Source organism: Spermophilus citellus (assembly GCF_964194105.1).
Source record: "Spermophilus citellus genome assembly, chromosome: 2".
Lineage (NCBI taxonomy): Eukaryota > Metazoa > Chordata > Mammalia > Rodentia > Sciuridae > Spermophilus > Spermophilus citellus.
This window is the reverse complement of record NC_138183.1, coordinates 14,541,043-14,557,290: the sequence shown is the minus strand read 5'-3', so window position 1 is coordinate 14,557,290 and position 16,248 is coordinate 14,541,043. Positions and strand designations below refer to the sequence as shown.

At 45.0% G+C, this 16,248-nt stretch overlaps 1 protein-coding gene across 7 annotated transcripts in view; it reads right to left on the bottom strand.

Annotated features, from left to right (window-relative positions):
• CDK5RAP2 (CDK5 regulatory subunit associated protein 2) overlaps positions 1-16,248 on the bottom strand; it is a 186,339-nt gene that overhangs the window by 131,870 nt on the left and 38,221 nt on the right. For all 7 annotated transcript variants that reach the window (XM_081275219.1, XM_081275223.1, XM_081275220.1 and 4 more), the window contains exons 6-10: positions 10,154-10,277; positions 7,214-7,368; positions 2,807-2,969; positions 1,628-1,681; positions 681-800 (exon numbers count right to left, since the gene is read on the bottom strand). In XM_081275219.1, coding sequence (XP_081131345.1) covers positions 681-800; positions 1,628-1,681; positions 2,807-2,969; positions 7,214-7,368; positions 10,154-10,277 — 616 coding nt within the window. The remainder of the gene's footprint in view (positions 1-680; positions 801-1,627; positions 1,682-2,806; positions 2,970-7,213; positions 7,369-10,153; positions 10,278-16,248) is intronic.

The following is a 16,248-nucleotide window of genomic DNA, read 5'->3' as shown; positions in this document are numbered from 1 at the left end:
CAGCCCCTGAACCTCCCTCAATCACACCTATCACTCTTGGTTCTACACTGGACTTGCAAGCAGAGCTGAGTGTCCCCTCCATGTGGGGCCTTGCGCCTAGCATATCACTGGGACACAACTGACAGCTCCAATGACAAGAATACAGCCATCAGCCATCTCCTTGGATCCCAAAGACAACCAATCAGATATGGCTCTTTAACTGGTCCAGTGACAGGGTCATCAACTCCTTTATCTCAATTTTCTACTATCCACCAAAAGATCAGATCTTGACTATAACTGTCCACCAGGGCAATCACTAGCCACATGAGTTGTGCCGAGCATGGACCGAGATGAACATCTGAACTTCAAACTCTGGGGAAAAAAGCTAAATGTCTCATTATAACCTTTGTTTTATTGATTTTATATTAAAATGATATCTGGGACGTATATATTATTAAAGTTAATTTTACATGTTTCTTTATACTTCTTTTCATGTGACTATTAGGAAATTTAAATTACATGTTTAACATATTTTTCTTGGGAGCACTGGATTTCCAATGAAATAAAGGATCCTTTCCCCACTTTTTATACTATCTCAGCTCTCTTATGAACTTTTTACCTAAAGCTAAAAATTCAGGGTAGAACAGGCCAGTGACAGAAACTAATAAAGAAAAATCTCACCTCAAGTGTATCAGACATACCTCTTTTTCCTTTGATTTTAATGCCATGGTTAGGCCCTGAATGGCTTTATCCCTCTTTAAACTATTTTTCTTCTCTGTAGCAATTTCTCTTTCCTTTTCTCTCAGGTCCTTCTGAAGTGCCTAAATTAGATTAGAAAAAGATTCACTAAGTTGATGCGTTGCAACCAAAATGCACTGTAAATATATCTTTAAGAGCACACTCGAATGCAGTTATTCTATCTTATTCCTGTCAACCTGTGATTAATGTTTCCAAGTCGAGCTGAACGCAGTGGCATCAGCTCCAAGTTACTGTGTTACTGCTCTCGGCAACAGGACTGGGTGAAGGGAAGGGGATCAGATCAGCTGAGATAATGACAGCTATTCCTACGGGAAGGACTCCAGTGCCTTCCAAAATCTGAATACAGTCACATCAGAGTCTTTGAACTGTACCAGGTTATTTGGAAGGAAATAACAGATCATTAATTTCATTCCTTAATGCTACAAAAGCTAGCAGAGAATCTGGTTTGATGGAGACTAAACTACACATTTACAGTGTAAGTTTATTTCTAAAGATAATCACTGCTGCCTCCCTCCTGGGTTGCTGTAAGGGTCAAATGAGGTAATGGACATGAAAGCACTTTCTATGCTGTGGGCACAACACAAATCCGGCTGCCATGACTGGGAGAGCCCGTGGACTGGCAGGTCTGAGTCCTCACCATAGTCTAACCAGCTATGTGATCCTGGACAAGTGACCTCACCTTCCTGGCCTCAGATACATATCTGTAAAACAGGACTGTCTACACAGTTACCACAAAGATTGAGAAACTCCCTCTAAAGATTCTTAAGTTTAATGGCACCCAGGAGCATTCAATAACTGACAGCTGATGATACACAGAATTGTCTATCACACTTGGAATAAAACAAGAAGCAAGAATAGGAGAAATCTTCAATAAAATGTATCAACATACCTGGATCATTTCTTCAAAATGACTTCTCTCCTTCTGATGCTCCATTTGTGCAGCCTAAGAAAAGATATTCGTTAGACCCAGAGAGACGGCACCCCAATAGCTTCCCTAAAACAAGCAGAATGAGCACCTCATGAACCTACTTTTCCCCATTGCTGTGGCATTCATTAAGTCAAGGGCTCTCTCCTTTTCTCTGCCCCGTGGAGTGCAAAGGAGGCTTAAAAGGAGGAGTAGGAGGCAATGTCATTTCCTGGCAAGGCTAAAGAACTCACTGATAAGGCAGAGACAAAGGCCCTGCTCCATAAAGGAACCAAGACCTCCACAAGCACCCAGAACATGCCCCACTGTGAACCCCCTGCATGCAGCAGCCACCCTTGCTCCAGCAAGAATGGAAGCTCTAGTGGCTGGGGATGTAGCTCAGTGGTAGACCACTTGCCTAGCACATGTGAGGCACAAGGTTTGATCCTCAGCATCGCATAAAAAGAAATACATAAAATAAAGGTACTGTGTCCACCTACAACTTTAAAAAAAAAAAAAGGAAAGAAAGAATGGAAGGTCTAGATCAAGACCCGCCTGCACTTCTTGGCCCTGACCTCCCTCTTCCAAACAGTAGCTGTGGAGGCCACCTAGAGTCAGGGCAGGGGTCTAGGGGTTTGGGGTTAGCTACGAGTAACCCACCTCTTGGAGCCTGGAAAATTTAATAACTCCTCTGAGTCTGGTTCTAAACTCAAAAGGGGACAGGGATCTCCTCCTGGCCAGGTGGCTGGGAAGACTGAATGAGGTGGCCCACTGAACCCCTCGCATGCCACCAAGCCCAGCAGGGCTCACTTCCGTCCCCCCACCACCTCTGAAGTTTCAGACCAAAGCTGGCCTCAAGCCTGCCTCTCACCACACAGGTTAAACAGACAAGCATAATGCACCACTGTTCTACTCTAAGAAAGCCCAACGATGAAAACAGAGTCCACAGGCAACAACAGATTAACACATGATGAGACAGACCAGCAGGCACTGTTTTTCTAACCAACTCTTGGTTCTGACAAAGGCTGTTTCTGCTGATTCTTTGCTCACAGGAACTCATATTTGGAAGCTGACCATGTATGAACCACACAGAATGAAGGCCAGTCCATCTCCCATAGAGGAGTAGGATCTCGTAAAGCGCCCCCTGATGCCCTGACACTTCACCTCAGCATCTCTCTCCTTTTCCTCCCTCAGAGCAGCAGAGTGTCTTCGGAGCTCTCCAGATGACACATTCTCATCAAGACGTGCCGTCTGAGATTTCTCCTCTTCAAGGCACTGAATTAAAGCTTCTCTGCTCTTCAAAGACAGCTTCAACTCCTCAATCAGTCTAAAAGAGAACAAAATTTAAATATTAATTCTATGCTGTTCTCTTAGCTCAGTGGAGCAGGAGGAGGCAGGAAATGGAGCCAGACATGTTCAAAATAGACAGGTCCAGTGACTAAACATAAATAAAAACACACCTTTCAGATCAGATGTCAAAGGCCAAAATCAGTATGACATTAATAGGTCCCCTTGCCTCTAGCCTGGGCCCAGTGAATCCAACTCTGGGCAGCCACACTGGTCAGATCACACCCCAATTCAAAGACCTCAACTGCCCCCACCAACTGCAGTGGATTAATATTTTTCTGGGTAAAAAATCCTGCCTCCAAAAGAAGTCTGTGCAAACACAACTGATGGAAAGCTGCTCTGGTGAGTGTGGAGAAAACAAGGGGATTCCTCCACAGCTCCTCAGGGCAAAGCTTTTAAACACACTGACTTTCAAGTTAAAGGCCAAACTCTTGGACAAGATATCCCAGCCTCAGTCTCATCTCAAAGGAAACCATTACCTCCACCGCTAGGTAGTAGCCTCACTTCCGGCTCTCTCCCAAACCAGACTGTATGCTTCCATCCCTTTGTATAAGCTGCTCCTGGAATGTCCTTCTCACCCTGCCCCACCCACTCCCATCTGTCCCACCAGGTCACACTGGTTAAGCATTTTCCCCTTAAGGAAAGCTTTGCCATCCACAACCTGAGTGGCCCCAACAGGGAGAAATGAACACATTCTTTTCTGAGAACTAAAGTCCCCATATCAACCACTCCCCAACCACAGCAAGTCATCTGACCTCTCTGAGCCTGCATTTCCTTGGCTATGAAAGGGATAACTTACTCATGCGGACTGCAGTTAAGCCATTTAACACAACCCTCACAGCTCGTGGCCTGTGGCAGAACTCAACAAATGACAGCTGTTACAATTACTACCTTTTTCAACATTCAACAATTAGCATTTTGTCCAAGGACCTCAGAAGACGCTTTCTGTAGCTAAGCCTAGGAAGCAACTCAGTTTTAGTAAAAGTGTAAAGGATTGGAAACACAGCAGAGCAGCCCTCTTGAAGCACTCAGCTCCCCCAGCTAAGGCTAGGAAGGAGACACAGCAGCTGGAACAGCTAGCAATGCTCTGGGATGAGGCACCAGACTGCACCTGCATGATGCCCCCAAAAATGTGGAGGCAGGAGTAAGACTGCCCTCTAGGGGTCTAGCTCAGAATCATCACATCATCAATGGAGAGGTAAAAAGTCACCCAACAATATACACTTCTAAATGGATGCCTTGTATTGTATGTAATTTATAACTCAATAAAATTGATTTTTTTCAGTTACCAGAAAGCAAGTTTCAGATAGGGAGTGAAAAAAGTGGGGCAAGCTTGTGGAGTCTGAGGCCAACTGAAGGACTGGCTCATTCACAGGGAACAGCAGCTTCGACCCAGCAAGGCAGCATCTGGAGATTTTCAAGAGAAACTGGAAATCCAGACTTTTTACATGAAAGTCTGTTTTAGATATTGGCAACTAATTCAAACTTAAAACTACTGTATAGACCAAAGAAAAGACAATATATCTGCAGGCCATATTCAACTTGCAGGGTCCCCAAAGTTGACTGCCTTTAAGATTTGAATAGTTCAAAGGCCAGACTGAAGGAAATAAAGTAACTAAAACTACAACCTGTGTCTTTGAAAAGGGGTGGCAGGAGCCCAGAAGATATTGGCAGTGCCACCCAAGTGAGGGGCCAGGCCTCAGGATCCAACTCCAGGCCCAACAGAGAGTCACTCTGGCAGATCTGGCACCCCTCTCACCAGGATGTAACGAGGGACCCCTGTTCCACTGCAGTGCTAACCTCTTGACCCCCATGAGCCTAGTAGGCAGGACTGATTTCAGAGAAGGAGCACACAGATCTGTGTCCCCAGAGTTTCACCATAAAGACTGTCAAATCCTGAACACAAATCTGGAGTTGGCATCTGGCTGCCAGTCTCTGGCAGTGCAGCCGGGACACCTCTATCCCTGAGACAAACACATTCACAAGTCTGACAAACCAGATTTCTGTGCCCATCTAGACGGAACTATGGGAACCCCAGGAAGATGAAGCCTTTACCAAAGCTCTAAATGACCACCCACATTCCCAGAGAACCCACCAGCCGGACAAAAGTAAGTACTCATCCTCCCAAAGTCCCTCTTCCCCCAGCAAACAAAACAAGAAATCATGCTTCCGCAGCAACGCAAACTGGGAATACTTATCGGGGACTCCACAATCAGGCTGTGTGACAGGCTTTGCACACACCACTCCCTGAGCTAGCACCTCCAGGATTCCTCCCCTGATGAGCCTTCCCTGCCCCTCACCGAGCACAGGGCCCTGAATTTGCCTCTTCCACCCAGAGGTCCAAATAAACAGGACTGTGCTTCCTCTGTTTCCTATGCGCACCCCAAGCCATGCTCAGCAGCTGGTTAAGGAATGAATCTACTCATCCTCCATCCGGCCTTGATCCACGTACAGACCTACCTACCTCCTCAGCTCCACTCACTCACTCATAGTCCTCAACCCACTGGGTCCGGAAAGAAAGCAGCATCTTCCCCGCCACCCCCCAACACACGGCTTCTTTCCCCTTCTTCCCCAACTCGGCAAACTGCACTCCCATCCCGCAGCTGCTCAGGCTCCACCCTGGCCCAGAGGATACAGCCCAGCCTGCAGCCTTTTCCCCCAGCCCACATCCATTCGGTCATCACATCCCCCGTACCTTCTCCATCTCGGCCTGTTCTCCTTCGCTCCAACCTCTCCCCCGTGCTGATCACATCACCTCCTGTCTGCAAGTCTGTATCAGCCTGAGAACCAGTCTTGTACCAGACCCAAAGGCAGCTTCTCTAAATTTAAACCTGATCCTGTCATGCCGCACCTCATCCCTAACTCTTGAGTGGCTTCTACATGCTCTTAGGATAAAACCCCACTCCAGGGAAGTTTCTCTTCCTAGCAATGTGATCAAGAAAAACACAGGACTCAAATGGTAAGCCGAGATGGTCCCTACTCCCTCCACTGGGATCCACAGAGAACTCAGTTTCCTCATCACAAAACTTAATTTCAAAGCAAAGAAAAGGCCACAGCATGCTCAACAATGCTAGCTCCTCCAAACGCAGAAGCTAGAGCACCTAAACATGGAGACCACGGGCTCTCCTCTTTCACAGGAAATCGCCAAAGGTTTGCTCATCTGATTTTTTCCAACCCATAAATGAAAGTAAGTAGCAGACACAAATCTCAAAAGATGGCACCCAGAGAGAAGTAAAAGCCACCAGCATTTGGACATAAGAACTAAACTACGTTGTGGGGGCAGGGGGTGCTTCAATGCAGGAGGCACCAATGACTTTTTTTTTTTTTTTTTAATAAAAGGAACTGGTCAGTATTCCCTGGATTTAGTTCATTCACTTTGGAACAATTTCCATCAAATTCCAAACAAGCTTGACTCTTTGACAGATAGGTCACAGGTTAGCTAGTAGTCTCACTGACATTTAACTAACTCAACCTTCCATTTAGTAACTACCAACACAGGCAGGAGTATCAAAATGTAAGGTTCATGGTAACAAACAAAACGTAAACGTTCTCCTAACGAGTTTTTATCAAAAGCTTGGCTGTAAAATATGATGAGCACTAAAGATGGCCAAAAGGCCTACTGTCCACTGTTTCTCTGGACTCCAGCAGACTCTGTATCTAATTGACATTGTTCTGCTTTTGGCTCCCTGTACTGTACCGATTTGGGCCTCCTGCCAGCATTCAAAGATATGATGGAAAACAGGTCACACAAAATTCACTAGTATTTATTATGAGGATATGGTCACTTACTTTTCCCGTGGAAAGAACCACAAGAGAAATTTTTCTCTGATAGTGCCAAGTACAACTGGGCTTCCTCTGAGCTACTGGCTTGTTTTACCCAGGGAGGAATGCAAATCTCATGTCCACCAAGATTGTTTTTCCTTTTTTCCTTGGTTACCAGGAATCTTAAAGCTAACACTGAATGCTAGATTTAGTATCTAAGTGGAACTTACCCACGTGAATAGCTATCTACTGTCTCTGCCTCATGTTACATTCTATTCCTTTTCTTTCCTGCCCAATGTCATCCCCAGTTTGCTATCTTATTGTTTTGGAGATGTTCCAGTAAGCCACTCACAGCCTTGGGACAAGGAGGGAATGGAGGAAAAGAAGGGAAGGAAAGAAACAATCCTTTCCCCACGCCTCAGATAATGAGACGTTAGGATTTCACCAAGATGAGAGCCAGACCTGTCCTTCTCTTCCAGAACCAGGACCATCTCCAAGTCCCCCTTGTGCATCTTCTTCATCTCTGAAAGCTTGCTTTCCAAACTCAGCCGAAGAGCCTTCTCTGTTTCTGTTCCTGCAAAGGCCTTTTCCAGTTCTGCTTGGGCAGCTTTCACATCCTAGAGTTAAATTAAATGCATTTGATGCAATTTTTCAATACAATTGGGAACATTTTGAAAGGAAATTGGATTAAAATATAAATATTTATGACTTTTTCTCCGGCACATTTCCCCTCCCTGAATTGTACTATACATGGAAAGAATCGGTAATAAATACATTTGCCAGCCATTTTTCCCTCTTGTATCCTGAAGAGTAATAGGCATTTCCAATGGAAAAGAATCAACTCTACAAGAACTGTACTTTTGGTTTTGAAAAATCAGATCAATATTTACAGCTTCAATGAGAACAAGGAGAAATGCGCCTCTCAATACTAAACACACATAAATTCCAAAGAGTCACCATGATCACCACACAGATTCATCCCACCCCCCCACCCCCATTTCTTTTTAAGATAATGACTACACAATTCTGAAGTACATTTTCTAGATTTCCAAAGTGATTTAGGTGGTGAAAAACTCTGTGTTCTTCTTGAGAGCTCAGAGAATCCACCAAGAAAATTATATAAATCACCCATGCAGTGTCTGTGTTAGGGGAAAAGGCTCCAGTGCTCACACGAGTAACCTAAGAGCAGGCCTAAATCTCCAACTATTAAAGCCCCCTGCCTCTGATTATACTGTAAAGATAAAATCAACTCAAACTGGGTTTAAAACCCAGCTTTCCTACTTATTTGTTATGTGACTTCAGATAGGCCCTTAACCTTTCTGAGCCCCAGCTTTCCAATCCATAGAACAGGAATAACCACTATCTCATCAAAGAGCTGCTATGAACCTCTGTTAAAAACATGTTGCATCACAGGAAGCTCAAGAGATGTTGACTTCCTTCTCCCTGCCCTTTCCCTCCACAGTACCCCTCAGGCCTGTCTCCCCAGGAGGCTTGCCTGTCAGTCTAGTGAAAGCTGGCAAAAACCATCCCCCATATTCTAAGACAACAAACAATAAAGCCTGCTATTTACTAAGTGCCTACTAAATGCCAGGCTCTAAGCAAGAAGCTTTATTTATATCACAGTTGATCCTCAGCAACCCTAAAATGTTATAACCGAAACTGTACAGAACAGCATTCTAGAATGTGGGTTGGCAGCCAGACCACCGGACATGTGCACCCGGGACCTGGAGCCATGACTCAGCCACTCTGCCTCCTTCATCATCTGTTTAAAAAGAAAGAAAGGAGAAAAAGGGTGGTAAAACTATTTGCCTCCTCAGTTTACTGAAAGGATTAACTGGTAGTGTGCACAGGCAGCGCCGGGAGGGAGCCTCGCCCACCAGCAGCCTCCGAAGATGCTGGTTCCCTCTACTCCACACAGCAGGCGGCACTCTTTGCACTTCACAGAAGCAGAGGCAAAGGAAAGGCAAATGCCTTGTCCAAGGTGACAAAGATAGGTTATGGCACGCCAAAACATGGAGAAGCACACACTGGGGAAACCAGGAGGCCAAATCAAAAGCCGCATCACTTCAAAGCATCATAATTATATTTTCACTACACTCCAGAAAAATCCTTCTTTTAAAGGTCCCACTCGACCACTTTTGGCTTAGATGTTTCTCGCTCTTTCTGAGCCTAACACCTGTGTGGCCCAAGGGAAGGTAAGGGCTGATGACACAACCTGAGTGGCAGCTAGCTGCAGCTGCTCAATACAGACTCTGCTTTTTACATCCAGAAGTGCTTTTTGGAGCCATTTCTCTTTGCATCCACTAAAAAGATACCAGAGTTATGGGTAGAAAAATTGAGATCAAACTACTCCAAAGACCAGGAATTAAATAATTAGAATAGTCTGAGAATCCCTAATCAAAAAATCCAAATTCTAAATGCTCCAAAATCTGAAACTTTCTGAGTACCAACATGATGTCACAAGTGGAAAATTCCACATCTGACCTCACGTGACATGGTCAAAACACAAGCACACTAAAAATATTGTATGAAATTATGTACTTAAAGTATATATGAAATATATGTACTATATGAAATATAAATGGACTGCATATTGAGAATGAGTTCCACCTCCAAGATATCTTATTATGTAAATGCAAATATTCTAAAATCCAAAGAAAACCCCATATCCAAAACACTTTTGGTCCCAAGCATTTCAGATAAGGACGCTCAACCCATATTAGTTAATAATAGTTAAAATGGAGGAAAACTTTGTAACCCGGGACACAAACAGGATTTTTTAGCCAGGAAACATCCTGGCTTGCATCATGATCACAGGAAACACATAACTGAGAATGAGTAGAAGGAGAAGCTACACACAGGGCCTCAGAGAGAAAGGACAGTCAGTGGGCACTGGTAGGATGGTTGGATGAAGTCAGGCCAGAGGGACAGGGGCTGAACAGGCAGGCGATGGCTAAAGGCCAGGATTTCTGGTTCCAGGCTCAGCTAGCTTTAGGTAAGGAAGTCATTCCCCTTCTCTGGGCCTCAGCTTCCTCATCTTTATAATAAAGGGACCAAACCAGATAGTAAACAGAGTGGTGTGGTCAAAAAAGCACAGGTTCAAAACCCAGCAGTTACAGCTCTAAATCTAGGATTTAACTTGGACCTGTTAATATTTCTTTCTGAACCTCAGTGTCTCATATAGGAATGAAGACAATGGCAGCCAGTTTTCAGGGTATGATGGTTATGAATTCTGTATACAAAGTGTCTAAAATGGGGAGTAAACTCAGGAGATGCTCAATAAGGGTGAGGGTGCCTATAGCGACTGCTGAAACTCTTGACAGTCTAGGAACAACACTGTACCCAGCCCGTCACTCATCAACCCGTGGTGGGAAGCACAGTCCCTCAGGTCTGCAGACTTGCCCCTTCCAGAAGGAGTATCCTCTTGGTTAGGAGATCTTCCACCTGCTGCACCTTCTTCTGAGCATCTTCTTTCACCCGCTGAATTTCAGAGCCACCACCTTCAGCTAAGCTCTCAACTGCTTTGCTGCAGAAAAAGGCAGAGGGCAAAACACATTAGGGTGAGAGTCTGTGGGTAACTTCAGCAGCTCCCCAGAGACAAGGAATATTTATTAGTCATTTCTCCCACCTCCCTAAGCCAAGATTCTTTTTTCTTTTTTTAATGTAATTTCAAAACACAGATAAGAAAAAGGTAAGACTCATGCATAACGTTGTCACTCGGGATAACTAAGTCAACATTTCAGTAGGTAGCCTTTCAGACATTTTGTACACAAACAGAACCATTTAATACATATCAGTGAACTGACCTTATTACTTAATAAACTATAAACATTCTTCTGGGTCAGTAAATAGAAATCTAGAGCATTATTTTAAAAGCTACCTATCAACTTACTGTATGAAATATAACGATTTATTAAATCAATTGCTTATATTTTAAATATTTAAATTGTTTCTGATTTAACATGTTTGATAATACTCATAAAAATCTGAGATCAGTGGCTGGTATGAAATAAGCATTCAATAAGCATTAGTGCCATTGTTTAATATGCCAAGCAGTGTTATGATAAAAGCATCCTTGTATGTCTACCATCCATTGATTTCCTAGGGTATATTCCTAGAAAGGGAACTGGTGGGTCAAAGGACAAGCACACTTTTAAGACTCATGAAGTTACTGCCTGAATATCCACCAGGAAGCTCTTGACCAGGCACACGTCATGTCCACCAGGGGTATAGGAAAGCTGGTCTAACAACCAACATGCCAAGGAGCAAATGCAACAAAAGTGCATCTGGAGGGCTAAGAAGCACAGTGTCACACTGTACCAGCAAGAGGGGACAGCACCTTACATACAGCTAGGTCCATCTGTTGCAGCTCAGGCTACCTCTCAGGGAAAAAAGAGGGAGATGACACAAAACATACAAGGCAACCACTGTGGCCCCTGGAATATCCTTTCTGCACATTGAGCAGTGTGGGGATAGCACCCGGGCAGATGTGGGCCACAACCACTGACTCCACAATAAAACGCGTCAGACACGGATCTGCAGACTCAGACTGTGTCCAATCTCTAAATGATTACAGGTTTCCAGAAAGCAGGATAACAGAGGAAATGGCTCCACCTAAAGCTGTTTCTCAGAAAAACTGCAACAGAAAAAAAATGTCTTCACCACTAGCCTCCCATGTCCTACTTTAGGGGTATATAAAATTTCCCCAACAGAGAACCCTGTGATCAGGCACTCACACATCCAGGCCATGTGACCATTTTACCAAGAACAATGCAGAATCAAGAGGGCCAATTTGCTGTCCAAGTCTCAAAAAGGAGTTGCCTGCAAATAAAGACCTTATTTATATCTGTTTTTTCCTTTCCCCAATAAGGCTGGAGAAGGCCCCAGGGTTGTGATATCATGTTAATGGAATTCAGTGTGAACAACTACAAGTAAAGAGCATGGGCTCTGAAGCTACACAGATCCGCTTCCACAGTCTCGCTCTATTCTAGTGCCAGCGTGACTCTGGGTACATTACCTAGCCTCAGTAAATTACCAGTTACCCCTTAGTTTCCTCATGTGAAAAATGACATGATTACCTCTTAGAATTAATGGCTGACACGCGGGTGCCTCTTCCTCCATCTGAGTGCTCTGCACCGCACTGAGGCTGCTGCCTCTGAGGCCAGAGCAGCACAGGCCCCTGCTGAGCTGCTGCAGGAGGTCTCCTGCCATCCCTCTTCTGGGCTCTGAGCTGGAATAGCTCACCCCCCACCCACCATCACCACCCCCCCACCCCCCCCCCCACAGCCAGAACCAGGGCCATCATTTCCACCTCCTGATTAATGCCATTAAGTATCCTCGGCAACCTCTCCCTTAACTCGTTTTAGTACTCGGAAAACTCACAGTGACTTACAATCATTTCTATGGCCCCTCGAGGGGCATGAGAGAGGGCTAAAAGGATGCCAGACTCGCTCCATCCCGTGCCCTCCATCCTGTGCCACAGACAGAGGGTTTTTCTGGCCCCAAGTTCCTGCCACGGGTGGCTCACAAATGTCTTAGCCCTTGGGGCTTTATGGAGCCTCCACTATAAAATCGCTCCCCTCTTTAACCCCTGCCCTCACCCCACCCACCAGAGCAGAGCCTCCCTCCACCAGCTCCCATCTAACCTTGGCATTTTACAGCCTGAATCATGTACACTGTCAAGAGGCTGACTACAATTTTTAACAACTACTGGTATTATTCAGTTTGTTTGTGTTTTAGTTATACCAATAAAATATATTCCCAATAATAAATGTTCCAACTTTTCATTTATCATCTTTGTATTTTACAGTTACTGTAGCAATAAAATTTATACTCGGCAGTATGGTACAATTTTCCTCTGCTAATGGAATTATTATTTTTTGTTTGTGTTTTAAAGCTACGGAGATAAAATTTACTCCCAACAATATGACTGCTTTTGTTTTTAATGCCTCCTTATTGTAACTGATAAATATAACAATGGAAAATGAGCAAACAAATACATTTACTTCACAGAAAGGCAGAGTGAGCTCTGGAGCCAGATCAGACCCAGCTCAGTGACCAACTCAGGCAAGTTTCCCCTCTCCTCTGAGCCTCGATTTTCTCTTCACTCAAATGGGAACACTGGCTGCCTCACGTAACTGTTATGAAGATCAAAAGAAAAAAGCACATTAAGTGCTAGGAACAGGATTTGGGACAAAGTAGGATCTAGCTCTTGTTAGTTCCCTCCTTCTACCCTTGCTTTTCTTATAGAATCTGGCTAACAGGTAGATAGGGAGATACAGGGAAATAAGGAGACTATAGGGAAATGGTTCTAATCCAGCTTTCTATCCAACATAAGAAAGAACCTTCTAGAAATACTACCCTCATTATTTTTTTTTCCCCAGTGAGCACACAAAGCAGGCACTCTACCATGAAGCTACATCCCAGCTCTTTTCTCATTACCCTGTATCCTCAACATTCTCTCTGGATTCTTCCCATTCTAATTATAGTTTTCAGGGAAAAGCAAGGGCTTTTCCTATAGCAGGTCCCATATTCCACTCCCACCAAAAATCATACAGCAGAAAAGAGAGCTGAGGGAAGCATATTGGCAAAGGTATCTTCCATCTATGCATGAAAATCAAAAAACAAAATCTGAAGCCTGGAGCTGTGCTCCATGTCGGGGAACTCACCCTCGTTCCGACCTTTCTGACTAGGGCTTAGAACCCTTCCTGTTGCCAGACCCCAAACCTCTCCTCTATAAAATGAGGGGTACTCCTTTAGATTTGCTCTGCTCAGAATAATGATGGGATGTCAAGGGGAGTGAAAGTGTTCTTAACCTCAAAAGTGGTGTGCATATGGACTTACTGTTACAGTCAGAGTCTGAAGAGACTGACATGGACTGGAGGAGCCTCGGTGACCCACACTGGAGCCTTTCCAAGGGCAAGGCAGTAGGAAGGCACTGGGCTGGGGGGACCAAAAGGGGAAGAGCCCGCCAGGACGAGGTGAGAACGCCAGAACAGGAGCACCAGTGGAGCCCTCAACGTAGCAGGGCAGAGCTGGTGGAGAGGAGGCTAAAGTGGTGAAGTCCCAGCGACGTTTCCGAGCAGAGCTCATGCTCTTAATCCCAGGAGGCACCAGCCTTGCCCTCTCCTCCTCATTCACACCAAGGCCTGTGGGCTTGCCCGAGTGTCCTTCCCACCACCACCACTCAGCACCCGGCTCTCACCTCGCCCACTGAACAGCATCCTAACTGGCCTCCTTGCTTCCCCTTCGCTCTCCCCACCACCCACTTCCAGCACGAAGTGTGACCTTCTCAAGAGCAAAACTCTTGATTGTGTCACTTGTTCATTTGATCTTAGGGGAAAGACCAAAATCACTAGGGTCCTAGACTTCTCATTTCCTAAGACATATACGCATTCCCTTCTCCTTCAATGCTTCTCCATCCACTCACCTGCCAATTCCTCCATGCACCTCAGATTTCATTTCAAATGCCACCTCACAGGCTCACCTTCCCAGTTACGTACCTACATATCTACTCCCGCAACTATAAACCACTGCTCCCTTTATTTTCTCCGTATAGCTCTTTCCCCAATTTGCATTCATGCATTTACTGTTGCAAATACTTGACTGCCATCAGCTCCACTAGAACCTAAGCTTCATCATCACTTTGCAACGTCAGGAACCTTGTCCAGTGCGGCACACAACAGCTGACCCATCCAACGGAGACAGCATCTGCTGGTCAGATGGCAAAGAGCCTTGAACACCAGCCTGGCAAGATTGGAAAATATATGCACACAAACTTGTGTGCAAGGCCCCGAGCACTCCATGCTGCATGCTGTCCCTGAAGCGTGCACATGAGACCTTGTCAACTGGTGTTTCCCTATGCACATGCTCAGCTAATAACAAGGCCTGGTCAAGACCTGCAGGCCTGCAATGTACAGGAAACACACTAAATTCTATTATTGATCTCCAGGCCTAGGAAAGTAGATTTGCCTCACAGTTGAGAATTACATGCTTCCAAAAATAAACAAATAAATAAATAATAACATGGGCTGGGAATGTGGCTCAGGCGGTAGCGCACTCGTCTGGCATGCGTGCGGCCCGGGTTCGATCCTCAGCACCACATACCAACAAAGATGTTGTGTCCGCCGAGAACTAAAAAATAAATATTAAAAATTCTCTCTCTCTCTCTCTCTCTCTCTCTCTCTCTCTCTCTCTCTCTCTCTCTCTCTCCTCTCTCATTCTCTCTTAAAAAAAAAACTCTTTAAAAAAAAATAATAACAAAGACTTTTAATCTGCTTATATTTATTCATTTACGCATTCAGAAAAATGCTGCCTGTGCAAGTTTAGCATAGCTCAGAGGAGAAGCCCAGGCCTGGGAACCTCTCATCTGCTCAAAGCCAACACAGACCAATGTCCAGCTGCCAGACTATGGCAGTGAGAGGAGCTACCCTGGGCTGGCACGGAGCAGCTATGTCCCAAGCCAAAGAGCCCACCACGCCCAGCAGGAGCTCTGCTTCCATGATAAAGGGAGCATGCCCACGTGAGCTTCCAGCCGGCCTCAGGGAGGCAGCCCTGGGAAGTCGTATTCCACTCTTGGAGGCAAATCGAGCCCCACTTTCCCCCAAAATGCCCTCCATCACTGCCCCTCCACACTCCACTCATTCACAGAATATAAACCACTCAGCAGCTCCAGTGAGTTCTGGGAGGAGGTAGTGTCTCTTTTCAGGTCCTCAGTGTATGACACAAGTCATTACGTAATAAATGTTGATGGATGAATGGAGAAGCAGCTGACTGCAGGCTGTGTTCTCTAAACTGTGCTGTTGTTCAACAAATACATTAACATTTGAATATTGAACTAATTAATGGAAATACTAAAATATTTCAATTTTTTTTTAAGTAACAGAACCCCTTTCAAACAAAACATTATAAGGATCCTAGGGCCTGTAACAGATTTTCTAAATAGTTACCTCACCCTCTGCTTCCTTGCCTCACCCACCAGGACCCCTTGACTTTTTTTCCCCCAGGGGCACTCAGCCACTGAGCCACATCCCCAGCCCTTTTTTGTATTTTAGTTAGAGACGAGGTCTCACTGAGTTGAGGCTCAGAGCCTCCCCGAGGCTGGCTTTGAACTCTTGATCCTCCTGTCTTAGCCTCCCTGGGATTACAGGTGTGCGCCACGGTGCCCCCTTGACTTTGACAGCAATTACAATGAATGATCCACTGACACAATTAACAACAGATGAATCTCACAAATATATTGCTAAGGAAAGAAGCTAGACACAAAAGAATACATTATTGTATAATTCCAATTATATGAAGTTGAAAACCAGGGAAAACTAAGCAATCATGACAAGAGTGATCAAAACAGTGGTTACCTTGGGGAGAAGCACAAGGAGGCTTCAAACCCATAACGTTCTCCTTCCTGGTCTGGGTGGTTCCCCGGGTGTGTTTGCTTGGGGAAAATTCACCATACTGCACTTAAGACCTGTTCATTTCTCTAGGCTAGTTCGTTGAAA